At 42.3% G+C, this 24,465-nt stretch overlaps 1 protein-coding gene across 2 annotated transcripts in view; it reads right to left on the bottom strand.

Annotated features, from left to right (window-relative positions):
- Positions 1-24,465, bottom strand: part of MDFIC (MyoD family inhibitor domain containing) — a 176,837-nt gene that overhangs the window by 77,677 nt on the left and 74,695 nt on the right. The window contains exons 6-7 of one of the 2 annotated variants that reach the window (XM_077834251.1): positions 23,932-23,990; positions 4,039-4,110 (exon numbers count right to left, since the gene is read on the bottom strand). In XM_077834251.1, coding sequence (XP_077690377.1) covers positions 23,980-23,990 — 11 coding nt within the window. In that variant the 3' untranslated portion in view covers positions 4,039-4,110; positions 23,932-23,979. The remainder of the gene's footprint in view (positions 1-4,038; positions 4,111-23,931; positions 23,991-24,465) is intronic. The other variant, XM_077834253.1, reaches the window with a different exon arrangement.

The raw sequence follows: 24,465 nt of genomic DNA, 5'->3' as shown, positions 1-24,465 counted from the left end.
GGTTAACCTGTAGAAGTCCGAAATAGTCTTGTTTCTCACTAATGCTGACTGCCAGGTCAACCACATTACTCAGGCTCCACCCCTACCTCAAACAGCCCAAACTAAAGCTGTCCCTAATGCTCCCTCACCAGGAATCTACACTGGATCCCAGTAAGTTTCCAGGTGGAACTGAAGATTCCTTAGGCCTTAGCCATATATAGTCTTAAATAGTTCGGGGTCTGGCTGCCTGGGAGATTGCTTCTCTTCCCATTTGATGCTGTCACAGTTCAGTTCAGTCAAAATGCTTGATACGGAGGCCCCTCAATACAAAAGAGAGGTAGTTGCTGGCAGGGCATTTTCCATAAGAGACCCTCCACTTTGGAACTTGCCCCTTTGTGCCTCAGCCTGGATGTGTTAACCTTCTGGTTATGTTGCAAAGCCCATAGTTTCCCCTAGGTTTTTGGGAAGGGGGTTGGGCTTGGGTTGGAGGGATCTATTATGTTTGCTACGGGCTGTTTTGTTTTATTTATACTATATTTGCTCATGGATGTTTATCTGTTCCTTGAAGTGGGAGAAGCAATTCATGGTATTAGATTGCATGATTGATATTGTTAATGCTAATTTGTCTAAAAAGCACCCAGAGCACCTATTGAGGTGCACACCTATTGAAACTTCTAGCAATCAAAAATAAATGAAATATTAATTTTTAAAAAGACACACACCCATGCACCCATCCACAAAGAGATGCAATTTGTCGTGCCTCTCATAAAATTGTCTAATTGCATTTCATTTTAAAAACTGGCTTTAATTGATTTTCATATTTCAAGCTTCATCCATAAGGATCTATTTTTATTTTATTGCTTTGTCTTCTACTTTATTGTTTCATTCAACCGAGTCTACTGAGATCTCTTTATACATGGTATTTTCTTCTTAGCCATATTTTATTGAAATGTCAACTAGTACTGGAGTTCTTCTTTCCATGGATTTTTGAAACTTAGAGATATCTTGGTTCTTACATGATACTTTAATAATGTTGCCAATCCTCTGATAAGTTGTTCACATCAGATATTTAGCCCCAATACCTAATGCTTGAGAATCCACATTGATTCTCTTCACGTTATGCCTCTGCATTCCAAGATTTATGAATATTAAGTTGTGCTTGCCCCAAAGCAAAAGTATACTCGCTAAGATATTTGCTGAGATCAGGAGTCTCTATGCCCCATATTTAAAACAAAGGCATTAATTAGAAAGCACTATAAAATGTACAACATTCAAAAAATAAGGAAAACAGGAATTCAGTATTTTTTAATAAAGTGGGGGGAAAAATCAGTTCAAAGCACCCTATTCTGAGCTTACCTGAATAATGCAAAAGAGCAACATTTATGAGACTGGTACAGAATTATCTCTGCTCAGAAATGTGAATAAATCCTTGCGCTCTACAGCTATGACCCTTGCTTTTAAAATCATGATCGTCTACTGTAAAAAAAGGCATCCTTCGCTATAATTTTAACCCTTTCAGACACCAGGGGACTAACAATATATGGTTGCACGTAATAATGTGGAACCCTTATATAACATGTTGCTTAAGGCCTTTAAGAAAATAGCATGGCGTTCCTCCTCTTAATCCTCCAGCAAGGAGGACAAAATAGCCAACAGTCATTGTTTTCACACCAATGTTGGAACACTCTCCAAACCAGACCGTATACATATTTCTGTAAACTTGATAGCAATATCTCCTATGTAGAGCATTTGCAGAAACAGTGAGGGACAGTAATTATCGTGTCTCATCCATCCCTATGTCAGAACCATAGTCTTCAGGGTGTAATCTGGGAACACTTGTGACCAGTCCCTGGAAACAAATAGGATAATGCAAGTGAGGAGTTAAGTGACCTAGCCACAAGTTTGGCATACCAGGGCCAATTAAATGAAATTAGATTTACTCCTCCTCTTTCTTTTTCCTTTTTTTGGGGGGGAGGAGGGTCTACTTTCTTCTTAACTATGAGGGAAAAGTACAGAAAATACATAGTAATCTCAGAACATGTAAGAACATTAAGGCATGCTAATCAGACCTGGTTTCCACTCAGTACATTGAGCCCATGTATCTAAACTTTTACCTTGGTTCATATTTACTTCTTAGTTCACTAGAAAAGCTGAGCTAGAACCTTGAAAATGCACATGCCGTGATCTATAGTTAAAATCTGTTTGAGCTACTTAGATTGGTAGGTAGGAGCAAAAAGGCTAAGTTCATCTGTTATTGAAACAAGTGAGCAAAAACTTTCAGCTGAACGGAAACACACACACACACAAAGTTTCAGTACTAAATTCAACCATGGGGTTGCCAGTACAGCTTCAAAGTTTTAAATATACATACATAAACAAACTTAAAAAATTAAAAGTAATAGTATACTGGTAACAGTTTTTTCCCCCCAAAATGAATACTTTTCTCAAGATCCTTTCCAAAAGTATTCACCATCTCTGGAGATTTGACCCATTCTTATTTGATTGTGGAAATAAGCACTCTGTATTGCAAACAAGTTGTAAAAAAACCCAATCAAATTTGCAGGAAAGAATATATATAGCTGCTGGCAGAGTTAACAGTGGATTACTGGCTTACTAACAGGTGGAATACACACATAGTCACAAAAGCATTGCATTGAGACAAGCGCAGTACCAAACCAATACTAATAATTTATGTAGACATATATTAAGATATTCAAGGTTCAATTTATAAACTGTGACTGCATAACATGACTTCTGCCCCTCTGTTTGTAATTACATCACTTTCAGTTATATGTATTAAATGGTCCCCAAGCTGCTCTTTAGAAAATAATAAATTGCTTAATTTTAAAAGCAGCCCCATATGGTTAAGATGATTCAAGAGATACAACTGAGTAATATAATTCATAATTTTTGACTTAAACCTTTTTATTAAACTAAAAATAGAGATCTACAGTGTTTATTACAGTAAATATTCTTATTAAAAATAAAGGCACATGAGGAATTCCCAGCAGGCTCTCCATAAACCGTCAGTGAAATATCTCATTGTAATTATTTTTCAGCAGTTTCCTCCTACTGTGATGCACATTGTTATTATATATACGTCCAGAACACCGTGCAACAAAACAAGATGGTGGTACTTCTCAGTCTTCTGAATGAAGGAGTTTCAATGTAACTTTTATTAGCTTATAATTAAATGGGTTGGGGGAGGAGAGGGCAGCACATACTGAAAACCAGCTCCATCCTCAGGAAGCTGGTGGAATCCACAAACCTTTTTTCCTAGATGTACGAAGGCCTCATTGGATATCAGCATGATAGCTGATCCAAGTGATGTTTCAGCACAATGGCCTTCTTTCCTAAGTGGCAGAATGAGGAAAACACCTTGGGTTGTCCCACACTACATTAGGCTACTCCTAATAAACTGAGGATTAAATACTGAGGCATTATATAGACTGCCTGATAGTATTGAGGGCCACATTTTCTTTAACTTGCAGCTGGTCAGGAGGTTGTAATCTCTTTTTTAAAGATACCAGATATGGGTCTCCTCATAGTTAGCCTTGTTTTTATCACCCTCCAGACTGGATTACTGCAGAGTGCCCTGGATGACTGTGAACAGTACAGAGACTCTCTTGTTCTGACAGTCCTCCAGCTGGTATCTCTCAGGGGCTAGTAGATGACAACCCTTAACTTTGGAATTTACTTCCCCCACCATCTTTGTGTGTGGTGACCAACTGGCCTCTGGTTTTATTCAGACTTTTTCATTTGTTTGGAGAAGCAGTTTTGTTGTGTTTGCTAAATAACAAAGGTTTGTTTAGCTGACACCTTATTATTCATATTACTGTATTATTTGTATTGCAATAGCACCTAGGGATCCCGATATCGACCAAGAGCCCATTGTGCTAGGTGCTGTACAAACTCAGAACAAAAAGGCAGCCCCTTCCCCAAGGAGTTTGCAATATACCTTATATTGTGTTTTCTATTACATCCATTGTAAATGCAACTAGAGGCTGGGATATGTATCTCATACATGACAAAAATGAAAGATGCACCAGAACTACTCACCAGTCTGAATAGTCAAAAGTGAACTTTACCTGCCTCCAGACCAAAAGCTCCATTTTGCTCCAGAATAACAATCTAACATGAGAAAAACAAGTGGAACATCATTTGAAAATAATCACTTAGATTTGGATTCTGACACCCTTGCCTTGTTGTACCTTATTCCTTGAGTAGTCTCACTGAAATGAATGGGGCTACTTAAGAAGTACAGATACTACGCATTGTGAGTAATGGTGGCAGAATCTAGCCCTCAGTTTGAACAGGCTGCCTTTGAGGAACTGACCTTTGCCAATATAACAGGAGCTTTCTGAATCTACAAAGATCTATAAGAACAACTAACAGTCACTTCATGCTAACTCTGTAATATAATGCAAGTGCTAAGGAAGAGTGAATATTACTTATATCAGTAAACTAATTTTCTCATTATCAGTGATATAATAGACCCTAAATGAATTACTGATGTAGTAGAACCACTTTTGTAAGGTGTAGGCGGGGGAGGGAGAAACCCTAAGGCACTTCAAAAATTACAGTGTTTTTTATTTTGTACTATCAAGGAAAGAAGGAATAAAACACTGGAGGAAATATATTCATTAACATCCCTGGAGAAAATATATTAATGATCAACAAAGGCTCAGCCAAAATGCTAAGACAACTTATGTAGTGCATCAGACAAAATATGCCAACTAATCAAAACCCAAGACAGACAAGATTAGGCTTGTGCAGATTGTCTCCCTGACATGCAGCGTTCTAGACAAGCAAAGTGAACATGCTACCAGACAAGCAAGTGTACATATTACACAAGGATCTAAGAAAACTACAAAACGATCAAAGATGTCTTCAATATCATAATGTAAAAATATAATGGGAAGGTAGACAGGATGATATAAAGAACCAGATCTCTTTGATATGCAAGTCAAGAGTGAAAAAATGACAGGCTCATAGAATTTTCTGATAAGGATTTAAGATTGTCATGCTTTCCACAAGAGCAGCCTAGGAAATGAGCATGAAATGCCCAGCTTTTAAAATGAGATTAGTATACTTTTGACAAACTATATTATTCCAATATTGTAAAATTCAGCCAGTGCCAGAAAGGAAGGTATCACAGAATTCAGTGATGTAACATCTAATTAAATACAAAGCTAGAGAGAGCAATGCAGTTAAAGGAAGAGTCAGAGTGTCTGCCCTCACTGCATGAATTGCAGAGAAACCCTGCTGTGAAATAATAGGACCGGGCTCTGCTGATTTCCCCATCAGCCCTCCAGAAAGAAGGAAGCTGCACAAGAAAGTAGGGGCTTTTGGCAGGTCTGTGCTGAGGAGTCATTACTCAGTTTAACTGGAAATGGAGCATCACTATCCCAAAGGCAAGAGCGCTTTCAGAAACACGGGCTGCAGCACTAAATACACATTGGAAGACTGGCTGCAGGAAACCTCATGTAACATTAAGATTCCAGCTGCAGGAAGCCTTATATTTTTATTTGTTTTAAAGCTGGCTGTGAGAAGGCATTTATTCTTTGCCAGACATTGGTCACGGGAGGAACTGCTTTAGTCTACTGCAGCTGGAAAAAGAAGGAAAGGCCAGTTATCCTCTACCTGTGCTTGGCTGGCCAGCTTATTGTAACTAGAACAGAGGCAGAAACTCTGCAAAGTAGACATTGGACAATCATGTGCAGCAGCCAAAACATTTGGAAAATGGGGTGAACAGAGCAAAAAAGATTAACAATACAAATAAAATAACCAGACAACCAAACATCCACTGGGAAAGGACAGGAAGAGTGAGATTATAAACCCTTTGTTGGTATGCTCACTGCTTCTTGCTTGGCATGGATCATTGGTGCTTTAGAGGTGCAACAGACAGATAGTTTAGATAAATTCTATATAGAATTATGTGCAAGAAGGGGCTCCCTACGGCCCTTGCTAAAATTGTCAGTAAAATCAAAGAAGGTTTGGGATGATCTCCTGTTTCTGATAGAATTCACCCTGCTTGGATACAGCTTTGTCACTCCTGCCAGAGGTGAAATATTCATAGGGCTCCAACAATATTTCTGAAGAGCAAATCTTTACCGTAGGAACTGACAAATGACATCGAAGGGCAGGTATATTTAAAAACTTTGCAGAAAGATTGCCCAGCTTCGTGGTCCATCATGTTGACAAGCACCTTCTCCCCCAGTAGATGAGGGTTAGAACAAGTTAGTGAGGAGATTTTTTGCAAAAGCCTCTTTTTAAAACACTTTGATAGCTCATCTCTTGGGACTTGAGTCAGCAGTGTGCCCTTGTTGAGTCAGCAGTGTGCCCTTGTTGCCAAGAAGGCCAATGGCATTTTGGGATGTATAAGTAGGGGCATAGCCAGCAGATCGAGGGACGTGATCGTCCCCCTCTATTCGACATTGGTGAGGCCTCATCTGGAGTACTGTGTCCAGTTTTGGGCCCCACACTACAAGAAGGATGTGGATAAATTGGAGAGAGTCCAGCGAAGGGCAACAAAAATGATTAGGGGTCTAGAACACATGACTTATGAGGAGAGGCTGAGGGAGCTGGGATTGTTTAGCCTGCAGAAGAGAAGAATGAGGGGGGATTTGATAGCTGCTTTCAACTACCTGAAAGGGGGTTCCAAAGAGGATGGCTCTAGACTGTTCTCAATGGTAGCAGATGACAGAACGAGGAGTAATGGCCTCAAGTTGCAGTGGGGGAGGTTTAGATTGGATATTAGGAAAAACTTTTTCACTAAGAGGGTGGTGAAACACTGGAATGCGTTGCCTAGGGAGGTGGTGGAATCTCCTTCCTTGGAAGTTTTTAAGGTCAGGCTTGACAAAGCCCTGGCTGGGATGATTTAACTGGGAACTGGTCCTGCTTCGAGCAGGGGGTTGGACTAGATGACCTTCAGGGGTCCCTTCCAACCCTGATATTCTATGATTCTATGACTTGACACCCCATTGACTTCAATGGACATTGACTCAGGCCCTATATATGTAAGAACATCAAGAGAAAAAAGGAAGATAAAAGGCAAACACATTAACTGGAAAAAAAACCCCAACTCTCTAAACAGGGAGGGTAAATTTCAGCACTTCCTATGATACGGCAAATGGAGAGAGGGAAATCAAGGGGATTTACAAATTTGGTCAAGAGTGAAATTTTACTCTTTCTGCCAGTGAACAAGGTTTTTTGTTTGTTTTGTTTTGGTTTTTGTTTGCCCGAAAAACCTGTCATTGAATAAATCATGAAACTTCATGAATATCTCCAGTTTTAAACATAGCCATTCCCAGAGAGAAATATTACCCTTTTGACCTCCAAAACTTGACTTTGTTTGTTTGGAGGCAGTTGCTGAAAAGTGCAAAAGAACAAAACCAAAAATTGATTGACTGTCTCTCTGCACACTGCTCAAAAATGTGTTTTTTTTCCACCTGGTTGGCTGGTGGTGTGAATGTTTTTTGCACAGCTCTGTAAGATTCTCCCTACACTAGGAATAGAATAAGTTAAGAAAGTGGTAAGAGGAGTGCCTGGGGAAGAAAGCACTGCACAGAACATTATAAAGATCAGAGGGAGCCCAGAAGCAGAACTAGAAAAATCTGTTCACAGTGTGCACCACTATGTAGAAATTCCCAGAAAACTCAAATACTGCTATTGTCATTTTCAAAACAAGAAAGCTAAAAAAGGTGGCAAAAGGGACCTGAGAAAGTACAGACCTATGAGTCACTTGTAAGTAATATGGACAGATTTTATCATGACATTTTGACATCAAACAACAGAAATAATAGATTTCAAGTCCAATCAAGAGAATAATCTGTCCTTGAATCAAAATTCTCTATAATAGACAATCTCGATATATGATGAACAAAGCTGCTAAATATGCACACGTAATCTACCACTGTGTATGGAACTCATTGACTATAAGAGAGCTTTTGATTTAAATAAAAATAGATTTGTTATGAGTGGTTCAGCGCCAAGGCACATACAAAAAAAATAGAGTTATATCCAGCCTTTGAGAAATAAACATGAAAATGAATCTTCTGTATACACTTAGACAAGTAAAGGGAATAATTTCCGAAACAAAGAATGAGAGACAAGACAGAGCCATCTCTTTTGAATGTATTCAGCATCTATATAGACAATAAATATGGAACTTGAACTATTTCAGTGCTGTATATCTTGCCCATTGACAACACAAGGAAATACAATAATTGATAGAATATCTAATATGTGAGAGCCAAGAGAACTGAAAACTTAACCTGAGAAATATTAATCTTATGCTCACAATATGTAACAGAAAATAGCAACATCACAAAACAAATCGGGAAATGTACCTGAAAATGGACAGAAACTAGAAGACATCAAGGACCAGGCTTAATGCGTTCGAAAATCATTCTAAAAGTATGAGAGCCACAAACACCCAACTAAGGCCTGTTCCTGCTGCATAGCAGTCATTGGGCAAAATTTTGAGCTCAATTACACCACTGTAAATTAAAGTTGATGGGCGGATGCTCTAGGTTTTGTGTAGCCAGATGCAGAATTTGTTCCACTGACTTCAGTGGGGATGGGATCAGGTCCTTGTGCTGAAGTAAAATTAAAAGTTTCAAAGTTTGGTGCTTTTTTTTTTTTTTTTTTTTTTTTTTTTTAATTTAAAGACCCAGCTGCTGGAATCAAGAGTTTTCAGGAGAATCTCAGCTTTTTTTTTTTTTTTTTTTTTTAAGTAAGGTTCTAGCCCCCTTGGTTGAAGGGAAAAGCTTGAAAATGTGAAAGCAAGTGTTATGTGCCCAGTACTAATGGATCACTCTGGCATTCAAAGTCCAGATAGCTGTAGTAAAATCTTCTGGATTATGTTTTCAATTATCTCTGTGACTGACAATATTCCGAGATCTAATAATGTGTAAAGATGCAGGCCTACATGTAGTTTCATTGTTATATGTCTGGACGGAAGCCTAGCTGGTGGTATCCTGCTGTGAGATTTAGCTTGGGAAAAGGAAACTGGGCTACATTTAGGACTGGAATTACATTGTCCCTGGGACAGATGATATGGTTTACATTTTCTTGCATTGTTTGGGAGCTGCACGTCAGCATAGATTTGGCTCTTTCCCCGATGCTTTGGCTTCTGAGCTATCACAGTAGGAGAGATATGTGGGCCTTCCACATGTTCAGTTCTGAGCTTCCCTGGGAGCATTAGCTCTTCTTCCATTAATTTCCTAATGTGGAATGGGATTTCCTCTGTGTGACAAAACCACAGGGTGAACTCTGTTATCTGTGTAATTCAATTTGATGTCCTTTGAGTTTTCCAGTGCTCTGGAATAGGGCAGCATGAATTTGGAGTAGCTGATTCAACTTGTCAGGCAGCACACTGTGTAACATGTGTATCAGTCCTAATTCAGCTGTAGAAGAATAGGGTCTCTCTCTTGTCAGTCACTCTGTATACTGGGCTATTCACAAGAGCACTGCAGAAAAAGATGTCAACTGTGAATGCTCTAGACAAGGATATTTATTTTGATTTATAAAAAAGGGCCCATGCGAATCGTGGTACAAATCAAGAAACAATCATAGAATATCAGGGTTGGAAGGGACCTCAGGAGGTCATCTAGTCCAACCCCCTGCTCAAAGCAGGACTAATCCCCAACTAAATCATCCCAGCCAGGGCATTGTGTCAAGCCTGACCTTAAAAACTTCTAAGGAAGGAGATTCCACCACCTCCCTAGGTAACGCATTCCAGTGTTTCACCACCCTCCTAGTGAAAAAGTTTTTCCTAATATCCAACCTAAATCTCCCCCACTGCAACTTGAGACCATTACTCCTTGTTCTGTCATCTACTACAACTGAGAACAGTCTAGATCCATCCTCTTTGGAACCCCCTTTCAGGTAGTTGAAAGCAGCTATCAAATCCCCCCTCATTCTTCTCTTCCACAGACTAAACAATCCCAGTTCCCTCAGCCTCTCCTCATAAGTCATGTGTTCCAATCCCCTAATCATTTTGGTTGCCCTCTGCTGGACGTTTTCCAATTTTTCCACATCCTTCTTGTAGTGTGGGGCCCAAAACTGGACACAGTACTCCAGATGAGGCCTCACCAATGTCGAATAGAGGGGAACGATCCCGTCCCTCCATCTGCTGGCAATGCCCCTACTTATACAGCCCAAAATGCCATTGGCCTTCTTGACAACAACGGCACACCGTTGACTCATATCCAGCTTCTCGTCCACTGTAACCCCTAGATTCTTTTCTGCAGAACTGCTGCCTAGCCATTTGGTCCCTGGTCTGTAGCGGTGCATGGGATTCTTCCGTCCTAAGTGCAGGACCCTGCACTCGTCCTTGTTGAACCTCATCAGATTTCTTTTGGCCCAATCCTCTAATTTGTCTAGGTCCCTCTGTAACCTATCCCTACCCTCCAGCGTATCTACCTCTCCTCCCAGTTTAGTATTATCTGCAAACTTGTTGAGGGTGCAATCCACACCATCCTCCAGATCATTTATGAAGATATTGAACAAAACCGGCCCGAGGACCGACCCTTGGGGCACTCCACTTGATACCGGCTGCCAACTAGACATGGAGCCATTGATCACTACCCGTTGAGCCCGACAATCTAGCCAGCTTTCTAACCACCTTATAGTCCATTCATCCAGCCCATACTTCTTTAACTTGCTGGCAAGAATACTGTGGGAGACTGTGTCAAAAGCTTTGCTAAAGTCAAGGAATAACACATCCACTGCTTTCCCCTCATCCACAGAGCCAGTTATCTTGTCATAGAAGGCAATTAGATTAGACAGGCATGACTTGCCCTGGGTGACTCCATGCTGACTGTTCCTGATCACTTTCCTCTCCTCTAAGTGCTTCAGAATTGATTCCTTGAGGGCCTGCTCCCTGATTTTTCCAGGGACTGGGTGAGGCTCCCAGGATCCTCCTTCTTCCCTTTTTTAAAGATGGGCACTACATTAGCCTTTTTCCAGTAGTCCGGGACTTCCCCCGATCACCATGAGTTTTCAAAGACAATGGCCAATGGCTCTGCAATCACATCCGCCAACTCCTTTAGCACTCTCGGATGCAGCGCATCTGGCCCCATGGACTTGTGCTCGTCCAGCTTTTCTAAATAGTACCGAACCACTTCTTTCTCCACAGAGGGTTGGTCACCTTCTCTCCATGCTGTGCTGCCCAGTGCAGTAGTCTGGGAGCTGACCTTGTTTGTGAAGACAGAGGCAAAAAAAGCATTGAGTACATTAGCTTTTTCCACTTCCTCTGTCACTAAGTTGCCTCCCTCATTCAGTAAGGGGCCCACACTTTCCTTGACTTTCTTCTTGTTGCTAACATACCTGAAGAAACCCTTCTTGTTACTCTTAACATCTCTTGCTAGCTGCAACTCCAGGTGTGATTTGGCCTTCCTGATTTCACTCCTGCATGCCCGAGCAATATTTTTATACTCTTCCCCAGTCATTTGTCCAATCTTCCACTTCTTGTAAGCTTCTTTTTTGTGTTTAAGATCAGCAAGGATTTCACTGTTAAGCCAAGCTGGTCACCTGCCACATTTACTATTCTTTCTACACATCGGGATGGTTTGTCCCTGTAACCTCAATAAGGATTCTTTAAAATACAGCTAGTTCTCCTGGACTCCTTTCCCCCTCATGTTATTCTCACAGGGGATCCTGCCCATCAGTTCCCTGAGGGAGTCAAAGTCTGATTTTCTGAAGGCCAGGGTCCGTATTCTGCTGCTCTCCTTTCTTCTCTGTGTCAGGATCCTGAACTCGACCATCTCATGGTCACTGCCTGCCAGGTTCCCATCCACTTTTGCTTCCTCTACTAATTCTTGCCGGTTAGCGAGCAGCAGGTCAAGAAGAGCTCTGCCCCTAGTTCGTTCCTCCAGCACTTGCACCAGGAAATTGTCCCCTACACTTTCCAAAAACTTCCTGGATTGTCTGTGCACCGCCGTGTTGCTCTCCCAGCAGATATCATCGTGATTGAAGTCTCCCATCAGAACTAAGGCCTGCGATCTAGTAACTTCTGTGAGTTGCCAGAAGAAAGCAGACTCCCACCACGACATCACCCTTGTTGCTCACACTTCTAAACTTAATCCAGAGACTCTCAGGTTTTTCTGCAGTTTCATACTTGAGCTCTGAGCAGTCATACTGCTCCCTTACATACAATGCAACTCCCCCACCTTTTCTGCCCTGCCTGTCCTTCCTGAACAGTTTATATCCATTCATGACAGTACTCCAGTCATGTGAGTTATCCCACCAAGTCTCTGTTATTCCAATCACATCATAATTCCTTGACTGTGCCAGGACTTCAGTTCTCCCTGCTTGTTTCCCAGGCTTTTTGCATTTGTGTATAGGCACTTGAGATAACTCGCTAATCGTCCCTCTTTTTCAGTATGAGGCAGGAGCCCTCCTCTCTCACACGCTCCTGCTCGTGGTTCCTCCCGGTATCCCACTTCCCCACTTACCTCAGGGCTTTGGTCTCCTTCCCCCGGTGAACCTAGTTTAAAGCCCTCCTCACTAGGTTAGCCAGCCTGCTTGCGAAGATGCTCTTCCCTCTCTTTGTTAGGTGGAGCCCGTCTCTGCCTAGCACTCCTCCTTCTTGGCCATCCCATGGTCAAAGAATCCAAAGCCTTCTCTCCAACACCACCTGCATAGCCATCCGTTGACTTCCACGATTCGACGGTCTCTACCCAGGCCTTTTCCTTCCATGGGGAGGATGGAGGATGTTCTTTATGCAAATTACTAAAGGGGCTGTGGACTTCTGAAAGGATAATTCATAGTTCAGGAGTGGTCCAGGATTCCTCCCTAACATTGAACACTTAGGAATAACTATTTCAACCATATCCAGCTGCTAAGGAAACTCCATCACATCCTGAGAGTCAATGACCGGGCCTCAGAGTGCTGAGAGTCTTGGCCAGTCATCATGCTTTGGTGAGCAAGATCTAAATGGCTTTAAAATTGATTCTTCTTGCTGCTGTGACTTGGGGGAGGAAGGTAGGAGGCAGGAGGTAGCAGCTGGAGGACCAAAGGGCAAAAAGTCACTAACAATACAATTTGCATCCCACCAAATGCAGAAACCTTGTATCCTATGCTGCATAACAAGCAATTGCCACTCTATTGTAGTCTTTCACATGTGATGTTCAGAACCAGATTAACAAAAGAGGAATATTTGTAACAGAACAAACACCTTCCTTTAATTACACTTGATTTACTATATATATATATATATATATATATATATATATATATTGGCTAATAATAACAACAGATGAGAAATCTAAAAAGAGAATAAAATATCCAGATGATGCCCTGGCATTCAGGATTTAGCTGAAAGATGCGTAACCATTCAGGTGGGTAGGCAGATAGTTGGCCTAACTATACAGCTAAATACATACACAAACTTGGTAAAAAATACATGATAGAAAGACTGTTTTATACAAGATATATTAACACATACATTAATATGAATGTGATACATACACAGATCATGCTTCTTGTCTATTTGGAAAATGCCTAGCACACCACTGACTCCTACTGAAAAAACAACAACTCACCTGAGCAAAGAGTAAGACATCCCACACTTATTCAAATCACATTTCATTTTGATGAATCTTCAAACACAGATGCAGAAAACACACTTTCTTTTCCTCATACGTCATTTTCAAAACGTCAAGGTCCCAGAGAATTACAGTTACGTGTGTAGACAGCAATGTGCCCCTCAGACACTCATATTATGCCTTATGTGTATCTGAGCTCAGAACTGGGCCCAACTAGCACATTAACCCAAACAGTGCAGCCTGGTAGCACCTCATACATAATTAGTACTATATCAAGCATCTATGTATTACACTCACCATGGAGGACCACTGATAAACAGAGGATATGCACTTCATATGCTAATTTCTATAAAAGGCTCAACAATGGATTGCACTTTAAAAAGTCCTTATGCTTTCATGTAATGGAATGCCCTTTGTGTGCTAGAATCCTTGATGAGGTGCTGATAGCCTAGTTGTATCACCCACAGTCAACAATATCTTTCCTTTCACCATACTGATTAAATGAGCGACATTTGCTGTTGGGGAATCCCCCATGGAACAATAGGAGCGCATATGCGCCTAGCCACAATACCAGCAATGACATGATTCTGAGGGAATCTGAAATCCTACCTCAACAAATTTATTTCTGTTTTTCAACCTATATTCAAAGCAATACTTTGGCATTGTGATGTGATTCTTGACAGGGCTAGGGTAAATTCATCATGCTAAACAGAAATGTTTCTGGCAGATGTCTACTCTGCAACAATCAAATGGTGTGTACTATATGTGACAACCACAGTGCTAGTTTGAGCTGTAAAAATTACACATATAATAATGTATTAATGCTAAGTCTCAATATAATTATGATATGCATTTTTTAATTAGGCAACTTTTTTTTTTTGCAAAAAAGTATTTCGGTACTTTATTTATATATGTATGCAAAAGATTTGGTTTTAAAAGTAAATACTGAGGAAAAATTTACTACTACAAAGACACTTAAGAAGAATTTTTTATGTTTACTAAAATTATTTTTCTCACTCTATTTACACGCCTGAGAAATTTGAAATAGATTTTTTCCCCCCAATCCCTGTCAAACTTTCTATTTCACTACCTCTCACCGCTCATTTGTGACTGGACGGTTACTCTTGAATGACAGAATCCAGAAGCTGCTTTGGAAACGGACTGTGATTCTGAGAGGTTCTGAGTGTTGGTCTCCAGATGCTCCAGGGAGAAAGTACACGGTGCTGAATCAGCAGCAGGAGCACCAGTCACAATCTGTTTCTCAGGCTGCTCCTGAGACAGCAAAACTCTGTGCTGCCCCTTGAGAGGGTCAAATCATAAAGTGACAATCTAGCCCTAAATGAATATCTACACTGAGACACCTTAGATTTGAAATATTTAGAGAAGTCTGCAAATTTTGTAAATAAGAAAATTGACAAAAAGCATTCATGCTTTTTAATTTTTCCAGATAGCTTCGTGACTCCATCACTCAAGGGTAACTGTCCAGCCCCAAACACTGTCCCAGCCCCCTTTCACCACCATACTCCCTGCTTCTTCCCATCCTGTGCTGCATCATGAGGTATGAGTAGCTCACAAAAGAGATCAAGGGAGTGTCTTATGTCCCTTTGCTCTTTTGCATAGGCACACAGGACTAGTGACTAGCTAGTACCTAGTTTTGTTCTTTTACAATTTTTGAATATATTTGTAAAGGTTGTGAGTGAAGCCATGCTGACAGCTCCTGAGACTGAAATCCCAGTAACTCGCTTTAATACATCAGGCTGCATTTTGTCTTGTGAACTTTCAATAAACCCCTATAGCATGGATGAACTTTCATGTTTTATTTCACTGAGAGAGGACTATTTAGCTTAACGAGCAGTGCACTGCCATTCCTCTTCTCCCCCCTCACTCCCATTTTATTAACTTTTGTATATTAAGTAAATTCACTTTTTATCTATGATGTTTGTTTAACAGGTAGTTCATCTAATTTAGAGTATTTTCTCAGGGATTTCAATTTAGCATTGCCCTTGAAATGATCATTTTATGTGTTTTACATTTTTGCAATAGAAATTAATCTTTATTTGCATTATTAGTCCAGAACGATATCCTATACCCATCCTATTTGAATATTAGTATTGAAAACATCTGCCTCTGTCCTATTATCCCAGGGAGCCTCCTTAAAGACACATGTCTGTGATTTGGTGGACTTACACCTACCTTAGATTATATACCATTCCAGGTGTAATTTAAAATTGATTAAAAATTTGCAAAAAAACCGTTACTTAGCTTCTGTAGGTTCTTCGAGATGTGTTGTTCATCTTCAGTCCATTCTGGGTGTGCACACACCCATGTGCGCAGCCATCAGGAGATTTCTGCCTTAGCAGTATCCCTAGGGTCGACTGTGGTGCCCTCTTGAGTGCCCCGCTCATGCTTCGGTATATTAGGTGCCACCGACCTCTCAGTTCCTTTTTGCCGGCAACTTTGACAGAGGGACAGGAGGGTGGGTAATGGAATGGACATGAGCAACACATCTTGAAGAACAACAGTTACGAAAGGTAGGTAAAGTTTTTTCTTCTTCGAGTGCTTGCTCATATTGATTCCATCCTAGGTGACTCGCAAGCAGATACCTGGAGATGAGCTTGGAGGTCACGGTTGTGTGGCTTACAACACAGCTGTACCAAAGCCAGCATCTTCTCCAGCCTGCTGGGTAAGTGTATAATGCGAGGTAAACGTGTGGCTAGATGATCAGGTAGTGGCCCTGCAGATATCCTGAATCAACACTTGGGTCAGGAAGGCTGCCAACGAAGCCTGTGCCCTAGTTGAGTGGGTAGTCACGGTCACCGGTGGAGGCGCTTTCGCCAGGTCATAGCAATAATCATAGAATCATAGAATATCAGGGTTGGAAGGGACCTCAGGAGGTCATCTAGTCCAACCGCCTGCTCAAAGCAGGACCAATCCCTAATTAAATCATCCCAGCCAGGGCTTTGTCAAGCCTGACCTTAAAAACTTCTAAGGAAGGAGATTCTACCAGCTCCCTAGGTAACGCATTCCAGTGTTTCACCACCCTCCTAGTGAAAAAGTTTTTCCTAATATCCAACCTAAACCTCCCCCACTGCAACTTGAGACCATTACTCCTTGTCCTGTCCTCTTCTACCACTGAGAATAGTCTAGAACCATCCTCTCTGGAACCACCTCTCAGGTAGTTGAAAGCAGCTATCAAATCCCCCCTCATTCTTCTCTTCCACAGACTAAACAATCCCAGTTCCCTCAGCCTCTCCTCGTAAGTCATGTGTTCCAGACCCCTAATCATTTTTGTTGCCCTTCGCTGGACTCTCTCCAATTTATCCACATCCTTCTTGTAGTGTGGGGCCCAAAACTGGACACAGTACTCCAGATGAGGCCTCACCTCATCCAATAATGGATGCAGTCTGTGATCAAGGATGAAATCCTCTGCACAGACACTGGGTGACCTTTCATCCTGTCCTCCACTGCAACAAACAACTGTGTTGACCTGTAAAATGGCTTAGTCCTTTCGATGTAAAAAGCAAGTGCCCTCCTGATGTCCAGGGCATGCAATTTGCACTTCTCTTTCGATTTATTAGGCTTCAGAAAGAAGACCGGTAAATATGTGTCTTGGCCAGCATGAAATTGTGAAACTACCTTGGGCAAGAACATTGGGTGTGGCCGCAACTGGACCGTGTCCTTGTAGAACATAGTATAGGGCGGCTCTGAAGTAAGCATCCCAATCTCAGACGGGGGCGGGTGTTATTGTGACTAAGAAAGAAACTTTCCACGAGGAGGAGGAGGAGAAGGGGACAGGAAGCTAAAGACCCAAAGGGAGGACCTATGAGCTGTGACAGCACAAGGTTCAGGTCCCAGGGAGAGATGGGATTCCTGATGTGCAGGTAGAGGTGCTCCAGACCTTTCAAAAATTGGACCATCACATCATGAGCGAAGACCGACCCGCCCTGGAGCAGAGGGTGGAAGACAGAAATAGTCGCCAAGTGGACTTTGATCAATGACAAGAACTACCTTCGGAGCTTGAGGTGCAGAAGATAGTCCAGGATCACCTGCAGCAAAGCCTGCAGCCCGGATACTGCAGTCTGAGGACCAGCACATGAACCTCTTCTCACTTGGCCAGGTAGGTTGCTCTGGTGGAGGACTTTCAGCTACCCAACAAGACCTGTTGGACATAGGCCAAGCATTTCCATTCCTCCTCATTAAGCCATGCAGTCAAGTGCAACACCGCCAAGTTTGGGTGCAGAAGACTGCTGGGGTTCTGGGACAGCAGGTCTGACCAGAGAGGTAGCTGCAATGGGGTGGCTACCGAAAGGTCCAGCAGCGTGCCAAACCAGTACTGTCAAGGCCATGCAGGGGCTATCAGGATAACCTTCACCCCGTCCTGTTTGATCTTCACAAGGACTCTGTGGATCAACAGCACTGGTGGGAAGGCGTACATCAAGGACCCTGACCATGGGAGCAGAAAAGCATCTGATAGGGAGCCCTTGTTCATTCCCTGGATTGAACAAAACACGTGGCATTTCCTTTTCTGATGGGACGCGAACAAGTCTACCTAGGGAGACCCCCACCTCTGGGGGAACGTATGGACCATCTCCAGATGGAGCAGCCACTTATGGTAAGATGAGAAGGTCCTGCTGAAGTCATCTGCTAACATGTTCCTGGTCCTGGGCAGAATCACGGCTACCAGAAGAATGGCATGCCATACACAGATGTCCCAAAGGCAGAGAGCTTCTTGGCAAAGGCCCAATGACCTGGCTCCACCCTGCCTGTTGATGTAATATATCACAGCAGTATTGTCCATCAGGGCCTGCACTATCTTGCCCCTCAGGTGGGGCAAAAAAGCCTGGCAGACCAGGCAAACTGCTTTGAGCTCCCTGATATTGATATGGAGGGCCAGATCGTCCCACAGCCAGCGGCCTTGCATGCTGAGCTAGCCCAGGTTGAAGCATTGGAGACCAGGATCAGTGACGGGGATGGGGCCGTGAAGGGAACTCCATCCAACACCGATTCAGGGTCCAACCATAAATCCAGGGATGACAGGTTGTGATCTGGCACCCTGACTACCCTAGGTTGTGCCTGTTGTGGATATAGACTGACGCTAGCCACACTTGCGGAGGCTTCTGGGAGTGGGTGGCAGATCCCTTGGGGATTAGAGGCCCCGACTGGGGAGGCAGGTTCATGTGTCTCTGGTGTGGGCAGGCGGCCCGAACCGGATCCTTTGCCTGAAATCCCATGGCCTTTCTTCCCTGGTGCTGGGGAGCCGTGCTTCTTGGCCTTCTTTTTGGGCACTAGTGATGGAAAGCGGTGCCGGGCAGAGCCCAGTGCTGGGGGCGCGCTACGCAGCGAGGCTGAGGTACTGAAGTAGAGTCCAGCCAGGAAGACTCGGAAGCCGGGCAGAGAGCAGCCTCCATGAGGATGGCCCTCAGACGGATGTCACACACTTTCTATGTCCTGGGTTAAACGTTTTTTGCAAATGCAACACTTCTCCTTCACGTGTGACTCCCCGAAGCACTTCAGGCAGCTGCTATGTGGGTAACGAACAAGGTCAGCTCCCAGACTACTGCACTGGGCAGCACAGCATGGGGAGGAGGTGACCAGCCCTCTGCGGAGAAAGAAGTGGTTTGGGACTATTTAGAAAAGCTGGACGAGCACAAGTCCATGGGGCCAGATGCGCTGCATCCGAGAGTGCTAAAGGAATTGGCGGATGTGATTGCAGAGCCATTGGTCATTATCTTTGAAAACTCATGGTGATCGGGGGAGGTGCCAGATGACTGGAAAAAGGCTAATGTAGTGCCCATCTTTAAAAAAGGGAAGAAGGAGGATCCTGGGAATTACAGGCCAGTCAGCCTCACCTCAGTCCCTGGAAAAATCAGGGAGCAGGTCCTCAAGGAATCAATTCTGAAGCACTTAGAGGAGAGGAAAGTGATCAGGAACAGTCAGCATGGATTCACCAAGGGCAAGTCATGCCTGACTAATCTAATGCCTTCTATGACAAGATAACTGGCTCTGTGGATGAGGGGAAGGCAGTGGACGTGTTAATCCTTGACTTTAGCAAAGCTTTTGACACAGTCTCCCACAGTATTCTTGCCAGCAAGTTAAAGAAGTATGGGCTGGATGAATGGACTATAAGGTGGTTAGAAAGCTGGCTAGATTGTCGGGCTCAACGGGTAGTGATCAATGGCTCCATGTCTAGTTGGCATTTCTAGTGCCCCAAGCGTCAGTCCTCGGGCTGGTTTTGTTCAATATCTTCATTAATGATCAGGAGGATGGTGTAGATTGCACTCTCAGCAAGTTTGCAGATGACACTAAACTGGGAGGAGAGGTAGATACACTGGAGGGTAGGGATAGGATACAGAGGGACCTAGACAAATTAGAGGATTGGGCCAAAAGAAATCTGATGAGGTTCAACAAGGACAAGTGCAGAGTCCTGCACTTAGGACGGAAGAATCCCATGCACCGCTACAGACCAGGGACCAAATGGCTAGGCAGCAGTTCTGCAGAAAAGAATCTAGGGGTTACAGTGGACGAGAAGCTGGACATGAGTCAACAGTGTGCCATTGTTGCCAAGAAGGCCAATGGCATTTTGGGCTGTATAAGTAGGGGCATTGCCAGCAGATGGAGGGACGGGATCGTTCCCCTCTATTCGACATTGGTGAGGCCTCATCTGGAGTACTGTGTCCAGTTTTGGGCCCCACACTACAAGAAGGATGTGGAAAAATTGGAAAACGTCCAGCAGAGGGCAACAAAAATGATTGGGGACTGGAACACATGACTTATGAGGAGAGACTGAGGGAACTGGGATTGTTTAGTCTGTGGAAGAGAAGAATGAGGGGGGATTTGATAGCTGCTTTCAACTACCTGAAAGGGGGTTCCAAAGAGGATAGATCTAGACTGTTCTCAGTGGTAGCAGATGACAGAATGAGGAGTAATGATCTCAAGTTGCAGTGGGGTAGACTTAGGTTGGATATTAGGAAAACTTTTTCACTAGGAGGGTGATGAAGCACTGGAATACGTTACCTAGGGAGGTGGTGGAATCTCCTTCCTTAGAAGTTTTTAAGGTCAGGCTTGACAAAGCCCTGGCTGGGATGATTTAGTTGGGGATTGGTCCTGCTTTGAGCAGGGGGCTGGACTAGATGATCTCCTGAGGTCCCTTCCAACCCTGATATTCTATGATTCTATGATTCACTAACAGCCCTGTTATAGTCAGAGCAGGGCTTAAACTCTGGGGAATGGGGCATGTCCAGCCTGGGGTAAAGTCCCCATTGGGACTCTAACTTCTAACTATACTTAACAACACCAATGAGTAACTACTGTAAACAAACTGTACACGGCCCCAAGGCTTGAAGTCAGAAGAGACAAAAACCGCTAGCTGTTGGTAGGCAAGGAAAAGGCACTCCGACTAAGCACCACAGGCAGTAAGAAGGAACTGAGAGGACATAGCGCCGGCAGTGCCTAATATACCGACGCATGAGCATGGCACTCAAGGGGGCACCACAGCTAACTTTACAGATATCGGTAAGGAAAAAACCTCCAACAGCCACACACTTGAGCACGTGCACACCTAGAATGGAATCTACATGAGCAAGCACTTGAAGAACTCATATTCTCTGGGCCCATATAATTTACTGTTGGAAGGGAAACGGGAAAGTACAAAGACATTGTAGAAACCACTAGAATAAATCAGGTAAGAAACAATTCACATTTCAGACACAGTCTATCTCTAGATCTTGATATTGTAGCACCCTTGTATTCAGCCCAATAACTTGTGTTTCACTAAAGCATAACGTGTATGGCAAAAACATACCAGAAACATACTTCCTTTGAATGAGCCCATCTTAACTGACCTCCCTCATCATAAATTATCAGTGCTCCAATCTTTTTGTCATCCACAGATTTTTATCACATCTTTATTAATGATCTGGATGATGGGATGGATTGTACCTTCAGCAAGTTCACGGATGACACTAAGCTGGGGGGAGAGGCAGATACGCTGGAGGGTAGAAATAGGGTCCAGAGCGACCTAGACAAATTGGAGGATTGGGCCAAAAGAAATCTGATGAGGTTCAACAAGGACAAGTGCAGAGTCCTGCACTTAGGATGGAAGAATCCCATGCACCGCTACAGACTAGGGACCAAATGGCTAGACAGCAGTTCTGCAGAAAAGAACCTGGGGATTACAGTGGATGAGAAGCTGGATATGCTTCAGCAGTGTGCCCTTGTTGCCAAGAAGGCTAATGGCATATTGGGTTGCATTAGTAGGAGCATTGTCAGCAGATTGAGGGAAGTAATTATTCCCCTCTATTCAGCACTGGTGAGGCCACATCTGGAGTATTGCATCCGGTTTTGAGTGCCCCATTACAGAAAGGATGTGGACAAATTGGAGAGAGTCCAGAGGAGGGCAACAAAAATGATCGGGGGCTGGCACACATGACTTATGAGGAGGGGCTGAGGGAACTGGGCTTGTTTAGTCTGCAGAAGAGAAGAGTGAGGGAGGATTTGATAATAGCCTTCAACTACCTGAAGGAGGTTTCCAAAGAGGATGGAGCTCGGCTGTTCTCAGTGGTGGCAGATGACAGAACAAGGAACAATGGTCTCAAGTTGCAGTGTGGGAGGTTTAGGTTGGATATTAGGAAACATTATTTCACTAGGAGGGTGATGAAGCACTGGAATGGGTTACCTAGGGAAGTGGTGGAATCTCCTTCCTTAGAGGTTTTTAAGGCCCGGCTTGACAAAGTCCTGGTTGGGACGATTTAGTTGGTGTTAGTCCTGCTTTGAGTAGGGGGTTGGACTAGATGACCTCCTGAGGTCTCTTCCAACTCTAGTCTTCTATGATTCTATGATCAGCAGTGATTTTATATTTGCTTCCACATCTGTCATGAATATATATGTTGAATAGCATACAGCTTAAAATGATGCCTGCAGAACCCCACTAGAAACACCATTCCATGATGATTCTCCATTGACAGCTACTTTTTGAGATCTGTCAATTATCCAGTATCTTAATCCATTTAATGTGTGCTTAATTGTTATTTTATAGTGCTAACGTATTAATCAGAGAGTCATGCAGTACTAAGTCAAATGCCTTACAAAAGTCTAAGTATATATCATCTACAGTTACCTTTATCAACCAAATTTGTAGTTTCACCAAAGAATGGAATCCAGTTTGTTTGACAAGACCTATTGTTTTTAATAAAACCATATTGATTTTTTACATTAACTACATTCCTATCCTTTAATTCTTCATAAATCTCATATTAGTTTTTCCATTATTTTGCCCAAAATGGATGTCAGGCTCCCCTGCGGCATTCCACTTGCCCTTTTTGAATATTGGCACAGTCCTGGCACTCTAATCTTTTTGGAACATTAAGTTCTACGATAGAACATACCTCACAATCATAAATTTAATTATCAAATTGGCCAAACTGTTGCAACCACATCATAAGGCTGAAATTTACACTGACACACTTACTTAGCAATTACATTTATGCACAAATGGGTATAAGGCAGTAGAAAGCAATGCAATAAAAAACGGGTAAAGACATTTGGAGAATAGGTGAAGGTTGGTTTGTAAGGAAGAAAATATAGAAGAGGTAAAAACAGTGAGAAGCTTTAGGGCTGGGCAGGAATAGAATAGTGACAAATAGGGATGGGATAAAATAAAAAATTGTGTACATACACTTTCTCTTCCCCAACCATTAGATAATATATGTTTCTGCACCCAGAAAGCCTGCAATGTGATTTGTGTTTGAGAGCTGTATACATAAATCAGTAATAATGTGGGGTCTTAGGACTACTTCCAGCCCTTCCAAAAGTAAGAGTGCAACAGAATTACTGTTTTAGTTTCACTGTAACAAAGGCCTATTCAGCTTTCCAAGTGAGTGTTTCTGTGCCTGTATACACTGCCCAGGCTCCTCTCTTCCATTCAAAATGCAACAGTTCTAACTCCCAACACCAAGCATGTCCCCTACCTGAGGCCTATTTATGTCAGCTTGGTTCCGATAGACCAAGTTTTGACACTTAGGAATGTGGAACATTTACGACTCACGGTACATTACATTTACGGGATGTGTTTATTTTCATACCATTGTATATTATTTTTTACAGTCTTTTGGGATTTACTCTTTTCTATTCTAATCTCATTTAAGCTTACTCTTCTGCTCCATACAGTAATAAAAGTAATAAATAATGCTTCTTAGAAATGTAACATATTTAAGCACATATGAAACAATCTCTGTAATGTTTAGATACATACCCGATAGTACAATTTGTCCTTATTTTTATGTTCAGATTTTAGAAACCAAGAAGTTCTGGTTTTACATATTAAAAAAAAATTGATACAACTCTTAAAGGATAGTAAAATAAAAACATGATTTCAACAAACAACAAAAACACAGATATTTACCAAAGGCCTCTTCTAACAAGTCTTGCAATTTAAAAATCATTTGATGAATTATGAATCACCTGTAAAATAAATAAATAAATAAATAAATAAAGTGAAGACATTCTGGATTTTGGTAAATATTTATAGAGCCAAACAATATGAAGTATATGTAACAATCAAATTTCTAGTGAAAATGTGTGCAAGTGGGTTTATTTTGAAAGGAAAATTCCTACTCCCAGTGTCATACCCAATTAAATTCTCCAGGTAATGACCCCATTTGCATAGAGAGCTGAACCCACAAGTGGGAATTTTAATGGGCACACCACCTGAGTACATTAATTGAGAGTGACACTACTTGAACTAGTTTTGTGCTTACCCCACTGAAAATTCTACTCATATTATTTTTAATGTCAAGCTACAAGTCAAATTTCAAGATGATGGATTTGTTCTTTTTTAAGCATTGAATTTGAATAAAAGAATGCTTTAATTATGTTATGCATTGCATAGCTTTGCTTTAACTAATCTGTAGTTCTGATTCTCACAATTGCTTCATTT

Source organism: Eretmochelys imbricata, chromosome 1, assembly GCF_965152235.1.
Source record: "Eretmochelys imbricata isolate rEreImb1 chromosome 1, rEreImb1.hap1, whole genome shotgun sequence".
Taxonomy (NCBI): Eukaryota; Metazoa; Chordata; order Testudines; family Cheloniidae; genus Eretmochelys; species Eretmochelys imbricata.
Note: the sequence above shows the minus strand (reverse complement) of the source record. Positions and strands in the feature narration are given on the sequence as shown.